At 46.5% G+C, this 21319-nt stretch overlaps 1 protein-coding gene across 5 annotated transcripts in view; it reads left to right on the forward strand.

The window, feature by feature from the left end:
* LOC120061030 (formin-like protein 3) overlaps nt 1-21319 on the forward strand; it is a 50807-nt gene that overhangs the window by 24551 nt on the left and 4937 nt on the right. For 2 of the 5 annotated variants that reach the window (XM_039010523.1, XM_039010522.1), the window contains exons 2-22: nt 1211-1294; nt 1539-1696; nt 3921-4004; nt 4538-4684; nt 7825-7933; nt 8220-8296; nt 9137-9230; nt 11331-11516; nt 11789-11938; nt 13940-14041; nt 14388-14772; nt 15475-15558; nt 15760-15884; nt 16152-16354; nt 16830-17133; nt 17375-17455; nt 17752-17881; nt 18027-18187; nt 18527-18628; nt 19493-19585; nt 19902-20025. In XM_039010523.1, the coding sequence (XP_038866451.1) occupies nt 1211-1294; nt 1539-1696; nt 3921-4004; nt 4538-4684; nt 7825-7933; nt 8220-8296; nt 9137-9230; nt 11331-11516; nt 11789-11938; nt 13940-14041; nt 14388-14772; nt 15475-15558; nt 15760-15884; nt 16152-16354; nt 16830-17133; nt 17375-17455; nt 17752-17881; nt 18027-18187; nt 18527-18628; nt 19493-19585; nt 19902-20025 (2983 nt within the window). Of the gene's footprint in view, nt 1-1210; nt 1295-1538; nt 1697-3920; nt 4005-4537; nt 4685-7824; nt 7934-8219; nt 8297-9136; nt 9231-11330; nt 11517-11788; nt 11939-13939; nt 14042-14387; nt 14773-15474; nt 15559-15759; nt 15885-16151; nt 16355-16829; nt 17134-17374; nt 17456-17751; nt 17882-18026; nt 18188-18526; nt 18629-19492; nt 19586-19901; nt 20026-20879; nt 21016-21319 lie in introns of all 5 variants that reach the window. The other 3 variants (XM_039010520.1, XM_039010521.1, XM_039010524.1) reach the window with 3 other exon arrangements.

Here is a 21319-nt window from a genome sequence, read left to right on the forward strand (position 1 = left end):
GCGAGGAGTAAGGAAAGATGAACGAGGAAAGATGAATTGAGAAATAGCCTGTGTGTGCTAGGAGGTGAGGCCAGGGGTAAGTTGTAGCGGAGGGTCACAGGTCAAGCTGACAGGCAGTTTGTGGTGTGTGTGTCTGTGTGTGTATGTATTGGTGTGTGTGCATATGTGTGGTTTGGCTGTGGGGCTCTGTCTATGTGGGATGTAAAATGAGGGGCCCTGAGTCTGAGCCGGACTGAGAAAACAGATCAAAACCTTCATGGTCTCTTCAAAGAGAAATGCTGAGGCGATCAGTTACACATGACCGGGTGGCGAGGAGAGGAGCTAGCTGTAACTAACAGCCTCGTATTGTTGCACTTCCTGGTGTTGAAGAGATTTCAGAGTTGACCACTGACCTCTGTTTATGGTCTCATGACTCATGGTAGGAAGTCTTTACCCAGAGGCAGAGGCCCATGTCATAGAACGAACACACACACACGCGCGCCTGTGTTATACTGTATGGCGCGTGTGTTAACGCTCACGATGGTGGAGTAGAGACATAAAATGGGATAGTTGTCAAACAACAAATTAGCGCAATCATGCTAAATGTCTTAATTTGAGCCTCAGCAGTAAAACATTTGGCCGTCGCCTGTGGGCTGTTCTCCTCTCTCATGTTGTGTGGTGTTAAGTGTTTTTATGGCTGGATAAGTGATAGCAATAAGATAGTAAGTAGCAAGTAATAATAGCCATTTCCTTTCTGTTTTAGAGAGAGGCTGTAGCTACTAGCTAGCCGGTGGTTAAAAAGTGCAGTGTAGTCACTACTGAAAGATTCAGACGCTTATTACGACCAACCGCAGAGAACGGGTGCTTCCCAAATGGAACCCTATTCCCTATTTAGTGCACTACTTTTGGGGCTCTGTCAAAAGTAGTGCGCTAAATAGGGAATAGGGTGCCTTTTGGGGTGCAGAGGAGGGTTTTGGATGAGCTCATGCAACAGGATGCTACAAGTCAAGACAGGAAGTGAAGTCATAGGCCCCATAAAAACACTAAATTGGCCTCTAAAAACACAACATACTGACGCATGATCATCAGCCCTGAAACTGCCATGAAATGATCAATTATGATGAAACGATTAATTATGATGAAATGATTAATGAGTGATTCAACAAAGATGTGTGCTCTGAAATTTGCACTGGGGTGTGTCTGATGAAATCTTGTCTGTCTTGTGTTTCAGAATTCCATGAACCTTCCTCCCGACAAAGCCAGACTCCTCAGACAGTATGATAATGACAAGAAATGGGACCTCATCTGTGACCAGGTAAACTCCTTTAAATGCGACAACACATGTAGGCTACTACAAGTGAACAATCCCACAGCTACACCTCTACAAACCCACACATCTAGTCTGTTCGAACACCAATAGCTGTGAAGCAATGTTGATAGATTAGATAGAAAGAAACATTTTGTTGCAGTGTAGGTTTAGTCTTTTCTCCATAATGGTTGGAACCCTATGACGTTACACTGCTCACTCTGTCCACCCTCTTCCCCGTGTGTTATATTAGGAACGGTTTCAAGTGAAGAATCCTCCTCACACCTACATCTCCAAGCTACGGGGCTACTTAGACCCAGGAGTCACACGCAAGAAGTTCCGAAGGCGGGTCCAGGAATCCACTAAAGTTCTGAGGGAACTGGAGATCTCGTTGAGGACCAATCACATAGGGTGATGATCTATTCTCATCCCTCCCCTCCTCTCTTCTGTCAACCAATGAGAGTCAGAGTACTGGAAATCCCCAATATTACTGTTCCTTCTCAGATGACGTTTACAAGAATTGATGTGTCTTCTACGAATACCACACTGTAACGTTACCCCTGGGGCGGGGCACAGCTACAAGAATAATGGCTACTATGGAAGTGAAAGGCCGGTGGGAAATCAACTCCCTTATTATTTTCCCCTACAACAACCAATTCCATTATCTCCCCTTTAAGAATTACCCTTTTTTCCCCTTTAAGAGAGAAAGGGCCTTTCTGTGCTCTTCCTCTTTCGCTTCCTGTCCTAGGGACCAACAGCTTGTTTTCCTGATGCCCAGATCATTCCTATTGTTCTGTCCTGCCACCCTCCCCAGCCTGCTTTACTTCATAGTGGAGTCTTCCTCTTCACAATGCCCAGATGGTAGTCATTGTACTGTAATGCTAGGAAAGGAATGGTCCACTGCACCATAACATAGCACTGAGCAGGAAGCTTAGTTGTGTACGCCAGAGGGACAGTAAGCATGGCCTACCAATGATGAACCCTGAGGAAACAAACAAACAAACAAATATGCACACACACACAAAATTTGGTCAAACCTCTATTCAGCCCTTCCTTCCTCACTATCATCCTCAAATGTCTCCTTGATGTCACACAGATACTTACTGTAACTCTGACGGAAGTGCGTCAGAGATGTCCCCCGCCCTTTAAATCAAACTCAAATATACTCTCGTATTAAAAAGAGTTCTTTGTGATTTTTCATTGTATTCAGGGCATACCTCCAATAATAACTCCTATAATAGTCTGTGTTCTAATGTCTTTCCCAGAAAGACACACAGGCAGGAAAAGACCGAGGCTATTTTGAGACGGAGGCTTTGGTTTGGTTGGTAAATTCAGTGGAACAGAGCCCTGTTTATTGTGTCCGAATCCTGGCCCTCGACGACATGTTATTCCTCAGATTGCCAAGACAATCTGAAATAGCATCTGGTTGGACAGGAAAAGAAGGGGGAGAGAGAGAGGGGGGGGGGGGGGGGGGCTGGTAGACAGGAAACTGATGATCAGGCGCGCCTCCCCCTCCTCCCTTTTTCTACTCCCTCCGCCCCAATCTCAATGCTTCTCACTATTTCCTCTCTTTCTCTGCTCACCTCTCTCTTCCTCACACACCTCTCTCTTCCTCACACACGGGCCTCTCTCCCGCCTTTCTGCCTTACCTTTGGCTATCCAGAGTCTTGTGTTACCAAACAGTCTCCTGCCCCAGTAACCTCCCTAACCAGCATATTGGGGATATTTTGTAACCTTTGTAACCTTTACACCAATTCCACTCCCCTCTATTTTACTAAGGGGGAAGCAGGGGTTTTGGGACTAAGGGGGAAAGGAAGACTGAGGGCTTGATTGTTCAATCCGTATCGCTGATGTTCAGCGCTATAGCGAGAATGAAATTGAAAGGCAATGTTCCTGCGTTTGCGGAGACCGCATTCACGATAAACGTTGCATATGCCGGCTCAATCGGAAATGACCTTTCAATTGAAATCGTGCTGTGGCGCGGAACTTCAGCGATACGGATTGAATCGAGCCCTAAATACCATGACTGTCAGGGACTCGAACTTGAGTCCAGTCTTCACTCTCTCTTAGCCATACCATATGCCTTCCACATTCTTTCTCTCATCGCAATGGGAATTCATTTGTTTGGACTTTCTTTCCCCCCTCCAGAGAACTAGAGTTAAATAGAGAGGAAATCTGAAGCCTTGCTCACTCGCGTTTACTTTCCGTTGCTGCCTTGCCAAGTCTTTTCTCTCTCTATCAGGGGTGTAGTGGGGGTGTAGGGGACCCCATTCTGAGCAGACTTTAGTCTACAAGATGTAGACTCAAATATGTTGGCTTTTGCAGCTCTTAGGAATGTGTGTGTTCAGGTTTCAGTCTGCCCCTTTCCTTGTCTCTCTCTCCTGCCTCTCTGTACCTCTGACTATTAGGGCTATTATCATTTTCCATGCATCATAACATAGGGCCAGGAGTTTTTCCTGAACATGTGAACTCACCAGGAAAAACTATGGAGTAATGCCCAGAGTTTTTCCTTGTTCAGGTCATGTGGGGGAAAAGTCCTGGCCCTACCTAGGGATGATCCGTGACTAGCAGATAAGGGTGTTAAGCCTTGAATACTCTGCCCTGCTAACCCCTCTCTGTGTCCCATGTCACCCAGGTGGGTCCGGGAGTTCCTCAATGATGAAAACAGAGGTCTGGATATCCTGGTGGAGTACCTCTCCTTTGCACAGTGTGCTGTCATGTGAGTACACATGCCCTAAGCTTAGCACATCTCTTCAGAAGAGACTAGAGGTAGTTCGCTACCCAACCAGATTGGTACTGGATCCGAGAAGTGTTGATCCCAACAGATAGGAGCTAAGGTCACACTGTCTGTGAAAAGGGGCAACAGCAAACTGGATGGATTCCTTATAGCATTGTGTTCCTTTGAATGTGCCTGAATGTGCTTGTATGCCCCATATGCTGCGTACTTGGCAGACTGAATGAGTGGTTGGACTTGATTGGGAACCATGTGTCTGTGCTGTTATATCACCATGCTGGCACATCATGGGCCTGAATGGGAATGACTGAGCCTGTCAACTCTGTGTTGCACTAAGCTTGACTGTGCAGCCTTTTACTGTGCAGTTCTTCTGTATAACATAACCTTTGACCTTTTACCGAGCTGCATTCCTAACCTAATCTACCTCGACCTCTGTCTGTCCATCATCTGTATGTCTATCCATCTGTCTACCCGTCTGTCCATCCGTCCGTCGGCCTATCTGTCTGTCCGTGGCCCAGGTTGAATTTTGAGGGTCTGGATAATGGGGAGGAGGGCTCCCTGGACAAGGCTACTTCCTGGAGTAGGTCTATAGAGGATCTACACCAGAGTGGCGCTCAGCCTTTCTGCAACACGCTGGTCCGCTCGGCGCGCCAGTCTGTGCTCCGGTACGTATCATCTGCTACCGCGTTGCTGCTGCTGTCGCTGCTGTTACTGTGCCTCGCTCATCTAACCACCTGGCCCTGACGTATGTTAGCATGTTAGCATGTCAGGTAGCAATACAAACATATGTTAGCATGTCAGCCAGTTGTTTGCTATGACGATGATGCCATGATGTAGAGCGGTCTGGGTCTGGAGAGGATGTGAAAGGATTGATGAAGAGTGATGAATGATTCGTCACTCCCGACCTCACTGCAGGGGTTTGTGGGTTAAACGATCTGCAAGGACAGGGACAGAGACAGAGAGGTGATTTCTGACCCCTGCACTGTGCGTTTCCTTACATGTTTGATGGTCTTCCTCGTTCCAGGTGTGTTCCACTGTCCTGTCCTGTCTAGCTCCAGGTGGGCCTCCTGCCCTGTGATTCTCCGTCTAGTGAGCTTTTCACACACAGAGAGAGGAGAAAAAATAGGGTGTGATAGGAATAAGAAATATATAAATGTACCACGAAACATAAACCTGAATCATTTTGAGATTAGAATATTTTTATTCAGGCTCTCACTGCGTCAGAGCCTGGACTCGAACCCAGAATCTCTAGTGGCACAGCTAGCACTGTGATGCAGTGCCTTAGACCACTGCGCCACTAGAGATTCTGGGTTCGAGTCCAGGCTCTGACGCAGACCAGCGTCGTCCGGGTTAGGCTGGTAGGCTGGTTCCACTAGTGACTCCTGCCAACGCATTGCACGCTGACACGGTCGCCAGGTGTACGGTGTTTCCTCTGACACATTGGTGCAGCTGGCTTCCGGGTTAAGTGGGCATTGTTGCTTGGTTGGGTTGGGTTGTGTTTTGGAGGACGCGAGGCTGTTGAACTTCGCCTCTCCCAAGTCCGTACTGGAGTTGCAGCGATGAGACAAGACTGTAACTACCAATTGGATACCATGAAATTGGGGAGAAAAAGGGGTATACAATTTTTAAATAATATATATATATATTTTTTGTCAACAGACAAAAATTGACATGTCTGTAGAATGTCTGTAGAATGTAAAAATGTACATTCCTGTAGTAAACCATGTCTGTTGGTTTACTACGGGAAGAAATGCTTGAGAAACTTAGGATTCAGTTTTCAAAAAAGACAAAAAGGTAAGACAAGCAGAAAACACAGACACATGAAAACATGAAAAAGAGAGAGAGCTAAGAGGATGTGGAGGAGAGACTGTTCTGTAACAAGCAGACCTCAGTCTGGGGACAAACGGATGTCATGCAAGAAACCAACGGCTTCACCTCGTCCCAGAATGCATCATTCTGTAACCGCATGGGCCTTCTCTGGTCTCTTTCCCCGCCTGATCTCTCTTTGACACACTTTAAGCTAGGGGCATGGAACACAAACCCTGCAGTCACATGAATGTCAGATACTGTACAGCGTTTCGTTTCTTGCTGTCATAAATCAAGATGACACAAAAAAGCACACAATATGAACACACAATGAAGATAGGCTCTGATTATTTAGATCAGCCAAGTGAAGTGGAATCAAAAGCTGTTAAGAATGAAGTGGACTCACAAGTTGTTTTTGTTGTATGATAAACATTGAATAAAAATATGTACAATGGGAAGAAAAGTATGTGAACCCTTTAGAATTACCTGGATTTCTGCATAAATTGGTCATAAAATTGTATCTGATCTTCATCTAAGTCACAACAATAGACAAACACAGTCTGCTTAAACTAATAACAGACAAACAATTATCATTTTTCATGTCTTTATTGAACATACCGTGTAAACATTCACAGTGCAGGGTGTAAAAAGTATGTGAACCCTTGGATTTAATAACAGGTTGACCCTCTGGAAGCAATAACCTCAACCAAACATTTTATGTAGTTGTGGATCAGACCTGTACAACGGTCAGGAGGAATTTTGGACCATTCCTCTTTACAAAACTGTTTCAGTTCCACAATATTCTTGGGATGTCTGGTGTGAACTGCTCGAGGTCATGCGACAGCATCTCTATCGGGTTGAGGTCAGGACTGACTGGGCCACTCCAGAAGGTGTTCTGTTGTTGATTTACTTCTGTCTTTTGGGTTGTTGTCCTGTTGCATCACCTAACTTCTGTTGAGCTTCAATTGGCAGACAGATAGCCTTACATTCTCCTGCAAAATGTCTTGATAAACTTGGGAATTAATTTTTCCGATGATAGCAAGCTATCCAGGCCTTGAGGTAGCAAAGCAGCTCCAAACCATGATGCTCCCTCCACCATAGTTTACAGTTGGGATGAGGTTTTAATGTTGGTGTGCTGTGCCTTTCTCCAAACAACACAACTTTAGTTTAATCTGTCCACAGAATATTTTGCCAGTAGTGCTGTGGAACATCCAGATGCTCTTTTGCAAACTTCAGACGTGCTGCAATGTTTTTGGACAGCAGTGGCTTCTTCCGTGGTGTCCTCCCATGAACACCATTCTTGTTTAGTGTTTTACTTATCGTAAACTCGTCAGATGTTAGCATGTTCCAGAGATTTCTGTAAGTCTTTAGCTGACACTAGGATTCTTGTTAACCTCATTAAACATTCTGCTCTTGCAGTCATCTTTGCAGGACGGCCACTATTAGGGAGAGTAGCAACAGTGCTGAACTTTCTCCATTTATAGACAATTTGTCTTACCGTGGAGTGACTTTTAGAGATACTTTTGTAACCCTTTCCAGCTTTATGCAAGGCAACAATTCTTAATCTTAGATATTCTGAGATCTCTTTTGTTCAGGCATGGTTCACATCAGGCAATGCTTCTTGTGAATAGCAAACTCAAATTTTGTGATTTTTTTTTTAATGGGGCAGGGCAGCTCTAACCAAAATCTCCAAACTAAATCTCATTGATTCGACTCCAGGTTAGCTGACTCCTGACTACAATTAGCTTTTGGAGAGGTCATTAGTCTAGGGGTTCACATACTTTTCCCAACCTACTGTGAATACATCATTTAAACATTCAATATAAACAAGAAAAATACAATAATTTGTGTGTTATTAGTTTAAGCAGACTGTGTTTGTCTATTGTTGTGACTTAGATGAAGATCAGATCAGATTTTAGGTCAAATTTATGCAGAAATCCAAAGGGTTCACATACTTTTTCTTGCCACTGTAGTTGTTGACCTTTGCCCTCTGTTGCAGCTATGGCACAGCACCTAACAGCAAAACCATCAAGAACTCAAGACTCGTGAGCCAGAAGGACGACGTGCACGTTTGCATCATGTGCTTGCGAGCCATAATGAACTACCAGGTACTGACTGTGGATATCCACTATCAAAGCCACCCCCATGTTACCAATAATACACAGAGCAACCTAAAATACCTATTGTTCTCCCTAGTGGCATTAGGACAGAACGGTAAAGCATAAATGCAATTTTGTTTTTAAAGATGTCAAGAGTCTCTGTTGCAGATGTTTCCTGTACAAGCCACAGTAAAAGTGAATCTAGGCAGTGTTCCAGTTCTATGCACTGGCAGCATTCAGCCTCTTTTGCTTCTCTTTGACCACATCCTGTTCTATCGTTACCTTCTCTCTCCAGTATGGCTTCAACCTGGTCATGTCCCACGCACACGCAGTCAACGAAATTGCCCTGAGTCTGAACAATAAGAACTCACGGTAAGCAGATCTCAGGCTCTATTTAGAAGCTGTTACTACACACGTCCAGTAACTCTAGGTTGATTTTGATTCGAGGTGCAGGGTACAACCGTGTGCAGGTATCTATCACCATTTCAAGTTCAGGCCCTACCCCTGCCTCCACCACCTCTGCAGCTTGAGAGATTTAAGGGTGGGTCAGACAATAGAGGAACATTTGATGAGCCTGTTCATATGATATGCTCCTCATTCTCTAAGGGGCCTCCCATCGGCTTCTCTCTGATGTTGGGAATGAGAACCATACATCCAGCCTGGTAAAGGCATGTTTTGCCGTATATCCCAAATGGGGTCCTATTCCCTATTTAGTGCACTAATTTTGCGTAGGGCCCCGGTCAAAAGTAGTGCACTACGAAGGGAATAGGGAGCCATTGCGTAGGGACTAGGGTACCATTTTGGATGAAGGCCTGTTATAGATGCAGTGTGTTAGAAGAATGTTTGGTATAGAGGGATTACAGTGTTAAAGCGTGGAGCTGATCACTTCATAATGACCTCCTTTTAGTAGAAGCGTGACAAGCCCCTCGCTCCGGCTCCTCTGTGGGTATTAAACCTCAAAGTATAGAATTATGAATTTCAGCTTTGCTATGTATTTATTTAGTGCTTTAGGTTATCAATTGCTGACTACATTTTGCACCGGTGAAAAGAAGACGGCTAATATTTAATGAAGTATAATATTAAATGCCGTTATAATAAAGTCATAGTGAGTTGGATTTGAACCACGTACAGGTCGAGCCATGGATTACCAGAGTCGTAATGCATTGTTATATAAACGTTGTGTCTATGAACATGCATATTCTGTCTTGACAGGACAAAAGCCCTGGTGCTGGAGCTGCTGGCTGCAGTGTGTCTGGTTAGAGGAGGCCATGAGATCATACTCTCTGCATTCGACAACTTCAAAGAGGTGAAGTATTACTTCAGTATAACCTCAGTATTAGGCTACTGTAGGCTGAATTCACCATTTTGTTTTTTTCCAAATACTTGGAACGCTTGCACAATAAAACCAACAGAATAATCCCAAAAGTGCAAACCCTGCCCATCTGGCTCTTCAGGCAGGCTCAATGAAATGCTCAAAGTATCTGAAAGAAAATGAATACTATTTGAACCCTGGTAGGCCTGTTAGGCAAAGCCCAGAACCATTCTATGTCTGGGGCTATTAATCTCATTAAGCCACCAGATGTGAGGCAACCGTGATAAGGATCAATTTCCCAATGGGAGTGAGTGGATCACAAAGGTTTGCTTAGCCTCTCAGTTTCTAGCCTGTATAGTCGTCTTAACGCCGGAATCAGCCGATTACTGTGCGCAACCTGCAGAGCACCACAGAACCCCATAGAGCAATACTCCTATCAGCCACCCAGTCACAACAATGTGTGAACCAACCAACGACTCTGTGGTGGGATTTCAAAATGCAATCATAATGACAGCTGAGTGTTTACTGAAACGTTATAGCTAAGATGTTCCGCCACCAGTTTTGGGCACCAGGGCCCAAAACTGCCACCAGGGCCTCCTCTGGTCAAAAGTAGTGCACTACATAGGGAATAGGATGCCATTTGAGACGCAGATCTGGTTTATAGCCATATTTGTGCAGCAATTAAGTATAAATTACAAAACAACAACTCTAGGCTAAAGAATGCTGATATGGAATGAGGGGTTGGATTTTGTTCTGTATTTAAATCAGATGTTAAGTTGGGAAATCAGCCTGTTTGTTTTCTTTGTCTCCAGTGTGTGTGTGTGTGTGTGTGTGGGAGTCTGGCGAGATCTCTATCCCGTTGCCTTATTTTTACTCTGTTCCCTTCCCAAGAATTCCAATAATTAGGAGGGCTTTTCATTGCAGATGGAGTGTGTTGACCTCTGCTTACACCCATAGCCTTGGCATGGGTCACGATCAGTGGAGGCTCCTCAGAGGAGGAAGTGGAGGACTGTCCTCCTCAGTGAATTTCATAAAAATAAAAATATTGAAACATTAAAAAGTTATCCTTTTTAGATAAAACTATACTAAATATATTCACGTCACCATATAAATGATTAAAACACACTGTTTTGCAATGAAGGTCTACAGTAGCCTCAACAGCACTCTGTAGGGTAGCACCATGGTGTAGCCGGAGGACAGCTAGCTTCTGTCCTCCTCTGGGTACACTGACGTCAATACGAAACCTAGGAGTCTCATGGTTCTCATCCCCTTCCATCGACTTACACAGTAATTATCACAACTTCCAGAGGACGTTGTCCACCCAATCAAAGGATCAGAGAATTAATCTAGTACTGAAATCATAAGCTACAGCCAGCTAGCACTGCAGTGTATGAAACGTGGTGAGTAGTTGAGTCAAAGAGAGAGAAAGACAATATTTTTACAGTTTGGATCAAATTCATTTCTTAAAAAATTAAGGAGAAGATGGAGAGAGAGAGAGAGAGCGAGAGAGAAATGTATGAGGTGAGGGGGGCAAACTGATTGGTTGTATTTTTTTAAACTTTCACTTAGCTAGTAAATGCAGCTAGCTAGTTTAGCCTACTCAAACACCCAGCTCAAACAGAGGGATGCTATGTTAGCTAGCTGGCTATGGCTATCCAACACTGGAACTCTTCGAAGTCAAGATTTTCTTAATTTATTGCCACCAGGGCCAGCCGCTGTAACTGCTAAACTGCTTTCAGATTGTACACTGTACTGCATGATTGTAGCAGGTTTACTAATGCGTTAGTTCTAGTAGTTTAAGTTGACTATGACGTGACAACGATGTAGGCTGTGTGAAGCGGTTAGCGGTCATGATATGAAGGTTTGGCTTGGAAAGGTTTTTTCGCCTGGTCACAGACAGCTGATTTGTTGTGCACTGAAGTCCACAAGTGAAGGGTAAAGGTGAGAGGAGGAGAGTGCGTAGATAGTTGTGAGAAGGAATTATATATACAACGAGCTAAGTGATCATGCTGTTTTTATGTGGCTGCTATGAAAGTGAAATGTTTGCGTGTGATCAGGGGTGTATTCATTCCCGATGTTTCTATTCCTTTTCAGGTGTGCAAGGAGAAGCATCGCTTTGAGAAGCTGATGGACTATTTCCATGTGGAGGATGGGAACATTGACTTCATGGTGGCCTGCATGCAGTTCATCAACATCATGGTCCACTCAGTAGAAGACATGAACTTCAGGGTTCACCTGCAGTACGAGTTCACTAAGCTGGGCCTAGATGACTACCTGGAGGTAAGGAGGACGCTATGAATACAATATAATAATCATGTATTAATTTGACCTGCCCCAACATCTCCTTCAGCATTCCTTGAATGACGTCTCCAAGGAGCCATATATACTGTAGGCTGTGTCTCATGCCTTTTGAGGCAGCATTTGAAGGCAGGGAGTAAAAAAAAAAAAATCACCATTTTACATCATGTTCCCTTTTCCAAGATGCCTTAAAACGTTGCCTTCTACGGTACCTTCATAAATGTGAACCTGAACCTCCCCTTCTCTCCCTACAGAAATCCAAGTACACAGAGAGTGACAAGCTGTCAGTCCAGATTCAGGCCTACCTGGACAATGTGTTTGATGTGGGCGGCCTGCTGGAGGACGCAGAGACCAAGAACGTGGCTCTGGAGAAGGTGGAGGAACTGGAGGAACACCTGTCCCACGTAAGAACCCCAAGACTGACCAGACCACCCGCTAAGCCTCTGTGCAGGAGTGGAATGTTTTCAAATGGGTTATAGGTCAAATACACACATAGCGATGAGTCTTGCAGTTGTTATTAGCACGGAATTTTATAGAACATTTGTCCTTCTCCATACTGACGAATGTACATGAAAAGAGTTCTACGAAGTACCGTAGTCAGGTACGTCATTATCCGGTCGGATTGGGTCTCCTCTGCTATTTCAGTCAGGCAGTAATGTGAAGTACACCATCCACCATGTTCTTCCAAGGACCCCTTTCTAACACAGAAAGGTCAGGAGGGACACGTGCCGTCATCTGGAGAATTTCAAAACAAACCCGGCTTTCAGGGGCCAGGAATTACGGGGGAGGAGGAGAGCGAGCATTCCCAGAGAATTCCTTTTACTACTTGTACAGCATGTTATCCCATTTCAAAAGTGAAAGCTAGCTAGGCCATGTCAGCCTCACTTGAACTTGCTGTGTCATGCTGCAAAGCGTATCACATTTCTTATTGATGCTGTGGCGAATATAGTACACGAGAGAGAGAGATAGAGAGCTATAGTGGAACTGGGCGAGATGCCCGAGTTGGACTTTACTGAATCAACGCTTTAATTCACCTCTCCCCTCTATCCCTTTCTCCATCCCTGTTGTTCCATCTCTCCACTCACTCTGCTTCCCTCTCCATGCCTGTTGTTCCATCTCTCCACTCACTCTGCTTCCCTCTCCATCCCTGTTGTTCCATCTCTCCACTCACTCTGCTTCACTCTCCGTCCCTGTTGTTCCATCTCTCCACTCACTCTGCTTCCCTCTCCATCCCTGTTGTTCCATCTCTCCACTCACTCTGCTTCACTCTCCGTCCCTGTTGTTCCATCTCTCCACTCACTCTGCTTCCCTCTCCATGCCTGTTGTTCCATCTCTCCACTCACTCTGCTTCCCTCTCCATCCCTGTTGTTCCATCTCTCTACTCACTCTGCTTCACTCTCCATCCCTGTTGTTCCATCTCTCCACTCACTCTGCTTCCCTCTCCATGCCTGTTGTTCCATCTCTCCACTCACTCTGCTTCACTCTCCGTCCCTGTTGTTCCATCTCTCCACTCACTCTGCTTCCCTGTGCATGCCTGTTGTTCCATCTCTCCACTCACTCTGCTTCCCTCTCCATGCCTGTTGTTCCATCTCTCCACTCACTCTGCTTCCCTCTCCATCCCTGTTGTTCCATCTCTCCACTCACTCTGCTTCCCTCTCCATCCCTGTTGTTCCATCTCTCCACTCACTCTGCTTCCCTCTCCATGCCTGTTGTTCCATCTCTCCACTCACTCTGCTTCCCTCTCCATCCCTGTTGTTCCATCTCTCCACTCACTCTGCTTCCCTCTCCATGCCTGTTGTTCAATCTCTCCACTCACTCTGCTTCCCTGTCCATGCCTGTTGTTCCATCTCTCCACTCACTCTGCTTCCCTCTCCATCCCTGTTGTTCCATCTCTCCACTCACTCTGCTTCCCTCTCCATCCCTGTTGTTCCATCTCTCCACTCACTCTGCTTCCCTCTCCATGCCTGTTGTTCCATCTCTCCACTCACTCTGCTTCCCTCTCCATCCCTGTTGTTCCATCTCTCCACTCACTCTGCTTCACTCTCCGTCCCTGTTGTTCCATCTCTCCACTCACTCTGCTTCCCTCTCCATGCCTGTTGTTCCATCTCTCCACTCACTCTGCTTCCCTCTCCATCCCTGTTGTTCCATCTCTCTACTCACTCTGCTTCACTCTCCATCCCTGTTGTTCCATCTCTCCACTCACTCTGCTTCCCTCTCCATGCCTGTTGTTCCATCTCTCCACTCACTCTGCTTCCCTCTCCATCCCTGTTGTTCCATCTCTCCACTCACTCTGCTTCCCTCTCCATGCCTGTTGTTCCATCTCTCCACTCACTCTGCTTCCCTCTCCATGCCTGCTGCCTTCTCTTTCTTTGCTCACCCTCTTCATCCTCTCCACCATGTACTAGGTGACAGAGAAGCTGCTGGAGGTGGAGAATGAGACCATCACGAAAGTGGCTGACCTGGAGAAGCAGCTCCTGCAGAAGGACAAGGATCTCCACGTAATACGGGTAAGATAAGCTGGTGATCACTATTATGATACGGAATCAAATTACCATTCCGTTTCTCATATACATCATCAAATGTACCCTCGATGATTCAGCACAGCCGTAGCTGTGTCTTCGCGCGTCTTAATGTTGTATTAATATGTTGTTTTGCAGCAGTGTTTTACTACACCTGGTTGAGTATATGTACGGCCGTGGCAGAATAACATCAACGTTTGATTAACTATGCTCTAGCAAGAATGCTATTATAGAAAATTGATCGGCAGGATATGGAATTATTATGATCCTGTATGGTTTGTGGAGTCATCAGAGTCATTTCTCTCTGTCTCCCCCTGGTGTTCTGACCCAACAGGAGACGTACGAGTCGACCAACACCCAGGTCCACACCCTGAGGAGGATGATCAAGGAGAAGGACGCTGCCTTCCAGAGGAGCTTCAACATCGAGAAGCGCCTGCTGGAGATGGAACAGCAGGGGACCATCCGCCTCCGCAAGAAGCCGGACGGGGACATCGCCATCGAGCCCCTGGGAGGGGGTGGTGGAGGAGGAGGAGGGAGTAGAGGTCCGGGGGTGCCTCTGGGTGACTTTGGGCAGAACGGAGGGTTCTCAGTGGGGCCTGGAGGAGTAACAGGGCCAGGAGGACCAGGAGGACCAGGGACTAGTCTACCATCAGCCAGTGAAGCACCTCCTCCCCCGCCTCCCCCTCCCCCGCCTCCTCCGCCTCTGCCCTCTGCTTTAGGTACAGTACCATGATCAGTTATACTATTTCACATCATTGTGCCGACTCCAACGTGTTGGCTTTCTTTTCACATTGTCCTTCATTGCAGGGGTTCCCACCCTTTTCCATTCCAAATTCCAAAGCCCACTGAAAAGGTTGAGAATCAATACTTTACAGCACAAACTATGGTGGGTGTGTAACCAGGCCAGTACAGCTCGGCTCTGTAGTGTGAAAAGGGTATTACTGTCTGTGCTAAACAGTGTGTGTGTGGCATACATGTATGTAAGAGAGAGGAAGTCACTCGAGTCCCAAGGGACACAGGTCTATGAGGGCAGATCTATTTTAGAGTTGCACTCGTTGCCCTTTTGTGCCCAGCCAGGTGATTGGTCAGAGTAGGGCCCGGGCCCCGCCCGTCCAGACAGGAAAGGGAAACGCTAGGGTGTTTCCTCCCTCACTGTGAATCAAGGTGCTGACAGGCTGTGCGCGCAAACACACACACACAAGGAAACAGCTGGATGGACGCACAACACTACTGTATGCAATCAGAAACCACTATTATGAATGATCTTCTATTCATCGTATTGATTTGGTACAGCATGCCTGAACTAGCCTCTCACAGACATCAAATCCCAAGCGTATGGACTACGGCTCATGAGAATAGAGCTGCTCAGACTTCGCCGTTATTGGTCGATGCTGACTGAGTGTTTGTGTTCTATTCCACAGGAGCGAATGCTCCACCCCCACCTCCCATGGCCCCGCCTTTACCAGGAACTACACCCAACTTCATCCTCAATATGGGCCTATCAGGTAAGAGCTAACACCAGCCTCCAAATACAATGCATTGCACGTCTGCTATGGTGCCACTACGGTTCATCTGAACTAAAAAGGAACTTAGGGTGGAGTATAGAATGTGTCGAAAAGATACAAGTCTGATTGTGTGATGGTAATGTGCATGATTTTCTATATAATGGCTGTCCTGATATTCTATGTAATAATGTCGGTCTGCAGCTATCAGGATCAAGAAGCCCATCAAGACCAAGTTCCGCCTGCCTATATTCAACTGGACCGCGCTGAAACCCAACCAGATCAATGGCACGGTCTTCAGCGAGATAGATGATGAACGAGTACTAGAGGTGAGTCTACCAGTCCAGGAGAAACCTGACAGTTTCTCTCTTCATTTTGAGCCCGAGTTGTTCCGTGTCATGTCGCGTGGTCAGGAAAATAGGCCCTCAAGGCCCTCCTCCTAACTCATTGTATACAGATAGTTAAACCAGCCCTGTTTTGTTGCAATCAACAACAAAAAACAACTCCTAATTAAAACAGGTATTTTTCATAGAAGATGTACATGCTTTGAGGTATCACGTTTGACTGAGTGTGTGGTGTGTGTTGTCTGTCTAAAGGAGCTGGATGTGGAGAAGTTCGAGGAGCTTTTTAAGACCAAGGCCCAGGGTCCTTTGGTGGACCTGAGTGGCCCCAAGACCAAAGTGTCTCAGAAGGCTGCCAACAAGGTCAGCCTGCTGGACGCTAACCGCTCCAAGAACCTGGCCATCACCCTGAGGAAGGCCAACAAGAGCACTGAGGAGATCTGCAAAGCCATACAGAGGTACGTATTGTAACCTATACCTCGCTCTCCACAAATCAAAATGTATTTTTACGTCAACAAATCAGTTGTCACAAAGTGCATTACAGTAACCCGGCCTGGACCTTCAAAGAGCAAGCAACAAACAATGTCCAGGAAAAACTCCTGAGAAGGAAGTAACCTAGAGAGGAACCATACTCCGAAGGGCCCAACCATGTGGTTCTATGTTGCATCGTTTCCAGTTCTAGCACTGATGTTTCTAACCTGTCTTCCCCCTCTGATGCTTTATGCAAGGTCTCTCTACTCAGGTTTGACCTGAAAAGCACTGCCGGTGGACTTATTGGAGTTTCTGATGTTTCTAACCTGTCAGTGTTGCAACCTCTACTATCTGTTTCTCCCTATAGCTTTGATCTGAAGGCCTTGCCGGTGGACTTATTGGAGTTTCTGATGTTTCTAACCTGTCAGTGTTGCAACCTCTACTATCTGTTTCTCCCTATAGCTTTGATCTGAAGGCCTTGCCGGTGGACTTCGTGGAGTGTCTGATGCGGTTCCTTCCCACAGAGGCAGAGGGGAAGACGATGCGTCAGTACGAGCGGGAGCGACGACCGCTGGACGCGCTGACGGACGAGGACCGATTCATGCTCTTCTTCTCCAAGATCGAACGGCTCACCCAGAGGATGAATATCATTACGTTCGTAGGGAACTTCTCAGACAACGTCAGCATGCTAACCCCGCAGCTCAACGCCATCATCGCAGCATCCGCGTCCGTCAAGTCTTCACCGAAGTTAAAACGCATGCTAGAGGTAAGGCTTTTCTCTCTTAGATTCCATCATCGGGGATTAAAGTAGTTTGACTTGGATGACAAGCGTCGTTTCAGTTTTAGCAATCAGTGGTGAGTTTCTTAACACTAAAATCATCTGTCAGTTTCAGGCAATGGTTCTTAGTGCAACAACTATTTTGGAAAACTCTGTTGTTTTTTGCGTGACCCTGGCCACATTTTTATGGCGCCAAGATTGTAATTCTTTGCTTTCTCTACGCTCATAGATCATCTTAGCCCTGGGAAACTACATGAACAGCAGCAAGAGAGGCTCTGTGTATGGCTTCAAGCTACAAAGTCTTGATCTGGTGAGTACTGAACGAAACAAAGGAGAACATTCTAGAGAGGTGCTCTCTCCAAGTCCTCAAGCGGCATCTCAAGTGTTGACTGTATCTTCATATTAGTTACAAGGGGCTAGACTTTTTTCAAGATGTACTCCTCCAGAATGAGAAGGGAAGGGCCTTGGTTGATATGTATTCTGGCCATGTATTCAGTTTTAAGTGCTCAGTTTATCTCCATATTAGTTATACAAGGCTACAATTATACACTTGTTTCAAGAGTGATAAAAGAGGCTTGGCTGCTATGCATTCCTCTTCTCCCCCAGCTGCTGGACACCAAGTCTACAGACAGGAAGATGACTCTGCTCCACTACATAGCTGTGGTTGTCAAGGAGAAGTATCCAGAGCTGGCTAACTTCTTCAACGAACTACACTTTGTGGACAAAGCTGCTGCAGGTGAGTACACAGCTACATAAATCTCACGAGACAGGACTGGGACTCCTCTTCTGACTGTATGAAGAAGACAGTTCATGTGAAGCACAGTAGAAATGAGGAGGCTTGATATTCGTGTGCCTGCGTGCGTATCTCTCTCTCTCTCTAGTGTCTCTGGAGAATGTGCTGCTGGACGTGCGGGAGCTGGGTAAAGGGATGGATCTGATCAGGAGAGAATGTAGTCTCCATGACCACTCTGTTCTCAAGGGCTTCCTCCAGACCAGCGACACTCAGCTTGACAAACTGCAGAAGGACGCCAAGACTGCAGAGGTAAACTAAACACATCCTATCAAAATTGCAAACACAATTGTTCAATACTAGTCTGTAAACTTCTAAACTTCTTCCACTACCCTAAAACCGCTAAAGCATATTTCTTCAGGGAAAATAGCCTTGCTAAAACTACAAACGGGTCAAAACCAAACAAAACATAACTTAGTGTAACGGCGCAACACCTCTCCCTATAAGCAGCACAACAAAAGCCAAAAAGCCCAAGATACAACAATGCAGGACAAGACTTGACCTCAAACAAAAGGCTTTGTAAAGGTTGGCGATGTTGACAAATATTGTGTCCCGCCTTTTGCACTTCTGTCTCCCCCGGTCATTTTCTAGGAAGCCTTCAACAATGTGGTGAACTATTTTGGGGAGAGTTCCAAGACGACTCCTCCGTCTGTGTTCTTCCCTGTGTTTGTGCGATTCATCAGAGCTTACAAGGTAAGGGAGGACCAAGCAGCACAGTTCTAACACGCATCTTTACCTCTGTACATGTATATAATATGCCACATAGCAAACGTCGTTACAGTAAAGCGAGTGCATATATTTATTATGCATGTGAGATCCCTGTAGGTATCACACTCTTACCAACTATGCCACACAGGACCATGTTTAGGTGGAGATTGCTCTCTGTCCTATGGGAGTTAGCCTAACCTTTGGTTAGTCTGGGTCTGGGTGTTGCCCTGCTGCCTCTAAGAGCAGAGCTGTCTGTGTGCCACAGGACAGGGTGTGGACTGGAGTCACAGGTCTAATAACAGGATGGGCCAGCTGGGTCTGCCTTCAGAGCCGCAGCTGTGGTGTTTAGACTGGGTCCGGTCTCCCGCTTCCTTCCCCCCTGCTTTCCCCTTTCTCCCCCTGCCTCCCCACTCTAACCCCCGGACCGAGGGCCCCGCCCTGCCTCTGCTTCCCCCTGCCTCCACCCTCCCTGCCTCTCCCCTGCCTCCCCCCCCCCCCCCGGAAGGACAGACGGCCCTGCCTCCGCCTGCCGGACAGCCCTGCCCTGCCACACAGACACCTTCCTGAGATTGTTCTCTACAAGGATGTATGGATCTGCAGGATCTGTGCGCTTGCATGCGTATCTGTGTGTGTGTGTGTGAGAGAGAGAAACAGAGAGGGGATCAGAGAGAGAGAGAGAGACACACACAGAAAAGTGTATGTTGCTGACATGAAAGTGTATTGTCTCTGTTTACTCAACACCCAAAACCACTTCTTCTATTGTAAAATAGATATATTTCCATAGCTTGGCTTAGCCAGTGTCTTGATTTGTATTGAATTGAAGTCCATTTTGTGTTCTCCTCCCTACAGGATGCGGTGGTGGACAATGAGCAGAGGAAAAAGCAGGAGGAAGCCATGAGAGAGAAATTACTGGCTCAGGAGGCCAAGCAACACGACCCCAAGGTACAGTACTAGAGGTCTCCCTAGCCCTGACTGACAGACAAGGCACAAAAAGCCAGGAGGATTATAGTAGTCACTGGACTCAACCAACAGTAGTAAAATTGAGCTTATTGTACAATGACTCTAGAGGGTCTAGATGTAGAATGTAGACTAAATTGTGTATAATTATGCTATCAACAGAGCCTTATATTTCCTCAATATATTTCTCACACTTCCAGTAAGGAGTTCATGCATTTTGTATGATTGAAATTATCCATGCGCAGCTCAAGCTATTTGGGGGACCTAGGCAGGATTTGATCCTTCCTCCTCTCCCTCCCAGGTCCAGGTAGTGAAGAAGAGGCAGCAGCAACAGGAGCTGATCTCAGAGCTGCGTAAACGCCAGGCTAAGGACCACCGGCCCGTCTACGAGGGGAAGGACGGTACCATCGAGGATATCATCACAGGTGGGCTCGACATGCAGCCACGCAGGCAGCCACGCAGCCCCCAGCCAGGCCCCAGGTCTCCTGGTCCAAGCAGTCCTAGGGGCAGAGGCCGGGGCCAGGCTAAGATCACTGTGGTCCTCAACTGCTCGGCTGGAGGAGCACTCTGTTACGTGGTTCAGACACCACTGCTAGAGGCTATACAGCAGCTAGACAACAGCAGATTCCAGTTCTGAACGTCCCAGTAGTTTGTTTTTGTGGCCTGCTAGTTTTCTAGATTAGTACTGTCTCGTTATTACAGAGTAGAGGAGGCATGTAGTCAGGCCATTGGCTGTTATGCGTGTCCCGATAGATCAAAAATGCCACCATATCCCGATGCCCTGTTTGGTGGGAGGTGCAAACTCAGGACAGTTTCTAACTTAACTCTCATTAATCAGCATCTACAGTGAAATCTAAATGATCAATGTTAATAATATGCTAATAATGCTTCCTCCCCACTACTGGTCCTTTACAACACTTGCGTCATCTCCGTTACTCTACATACAGTATAGCCCTGTCATCCTGGACATAGCGCGCGTCATCTCCGTTACTCTACATACAGTATAGCCCTGTCATCCTGGACATAGCGCGCGTCATCTCCGTTACTCTACATACAGTATAGCCCTGTCATCCTGGACATAGCGCGCGTCATCTCCGTTACTCTACATACAGTATAGCCCTGTCATCCTGGACATAGTGCGCGTCACAAATAGCACTTTATTCCCTGTAGAGCACTGCTGGTCAGAAGTAGTGCACTACATAGGGAATATGGTGCATCAAAGTACAGTAACAGTTCCTCTGTCTCAGGTGTGACGTTTTCTCCCCTCCTCCCCCCTCAGTGCTGAAGAGTGTCCCCTTCACAGCCCGTACTGCTAAACGAAGCTCACGGTTCTTCTGTGAAGCACAGCTCTGTGACGACTCCAACTGCTAGCCCCTACAGTTCCTCCCCCCTAATGCCAAGGTTGTCCAGAACAGGTGTCCTCTCCTCGTTACCCCCCCGCCCCACTCCCTTGCCTGACCACTCTGCATGCAGCATGACCACCTCGTCACTCCCTAAGATTACTCCTTACACCCCCCCCCCCCTCTTTACTAATTTAGGCCAGTTCACGGTTTGCTTGAATCCCGGCCTTTGACTCTTATTGGTGGCAAGTGTGTCTTCTGTCTACCTCAAAGGACTTCTACCTGAATTAACAGGATAGAAGTCAGACAGCCAAACCTCTGAATGACTGAACCTGATATTTAGATATTCATACTGAATCACAGGCTAATGTTACAATGG

This window comes from Salvelinus namaycush, chromosome 16 (genome assembly GCF_016432855.1).
Source record: "Salvelinus namaycush isolate Seneca chromosome 16, SaNama_1.0, whole genome shotgun sequence".
Taxonomy (NCBI): Eukaryota; Metazoa; Chordata; class Actinopteri; order Salmoniformes; family Salmonidae; genus Salvelinus; species Salvelinus namaycush.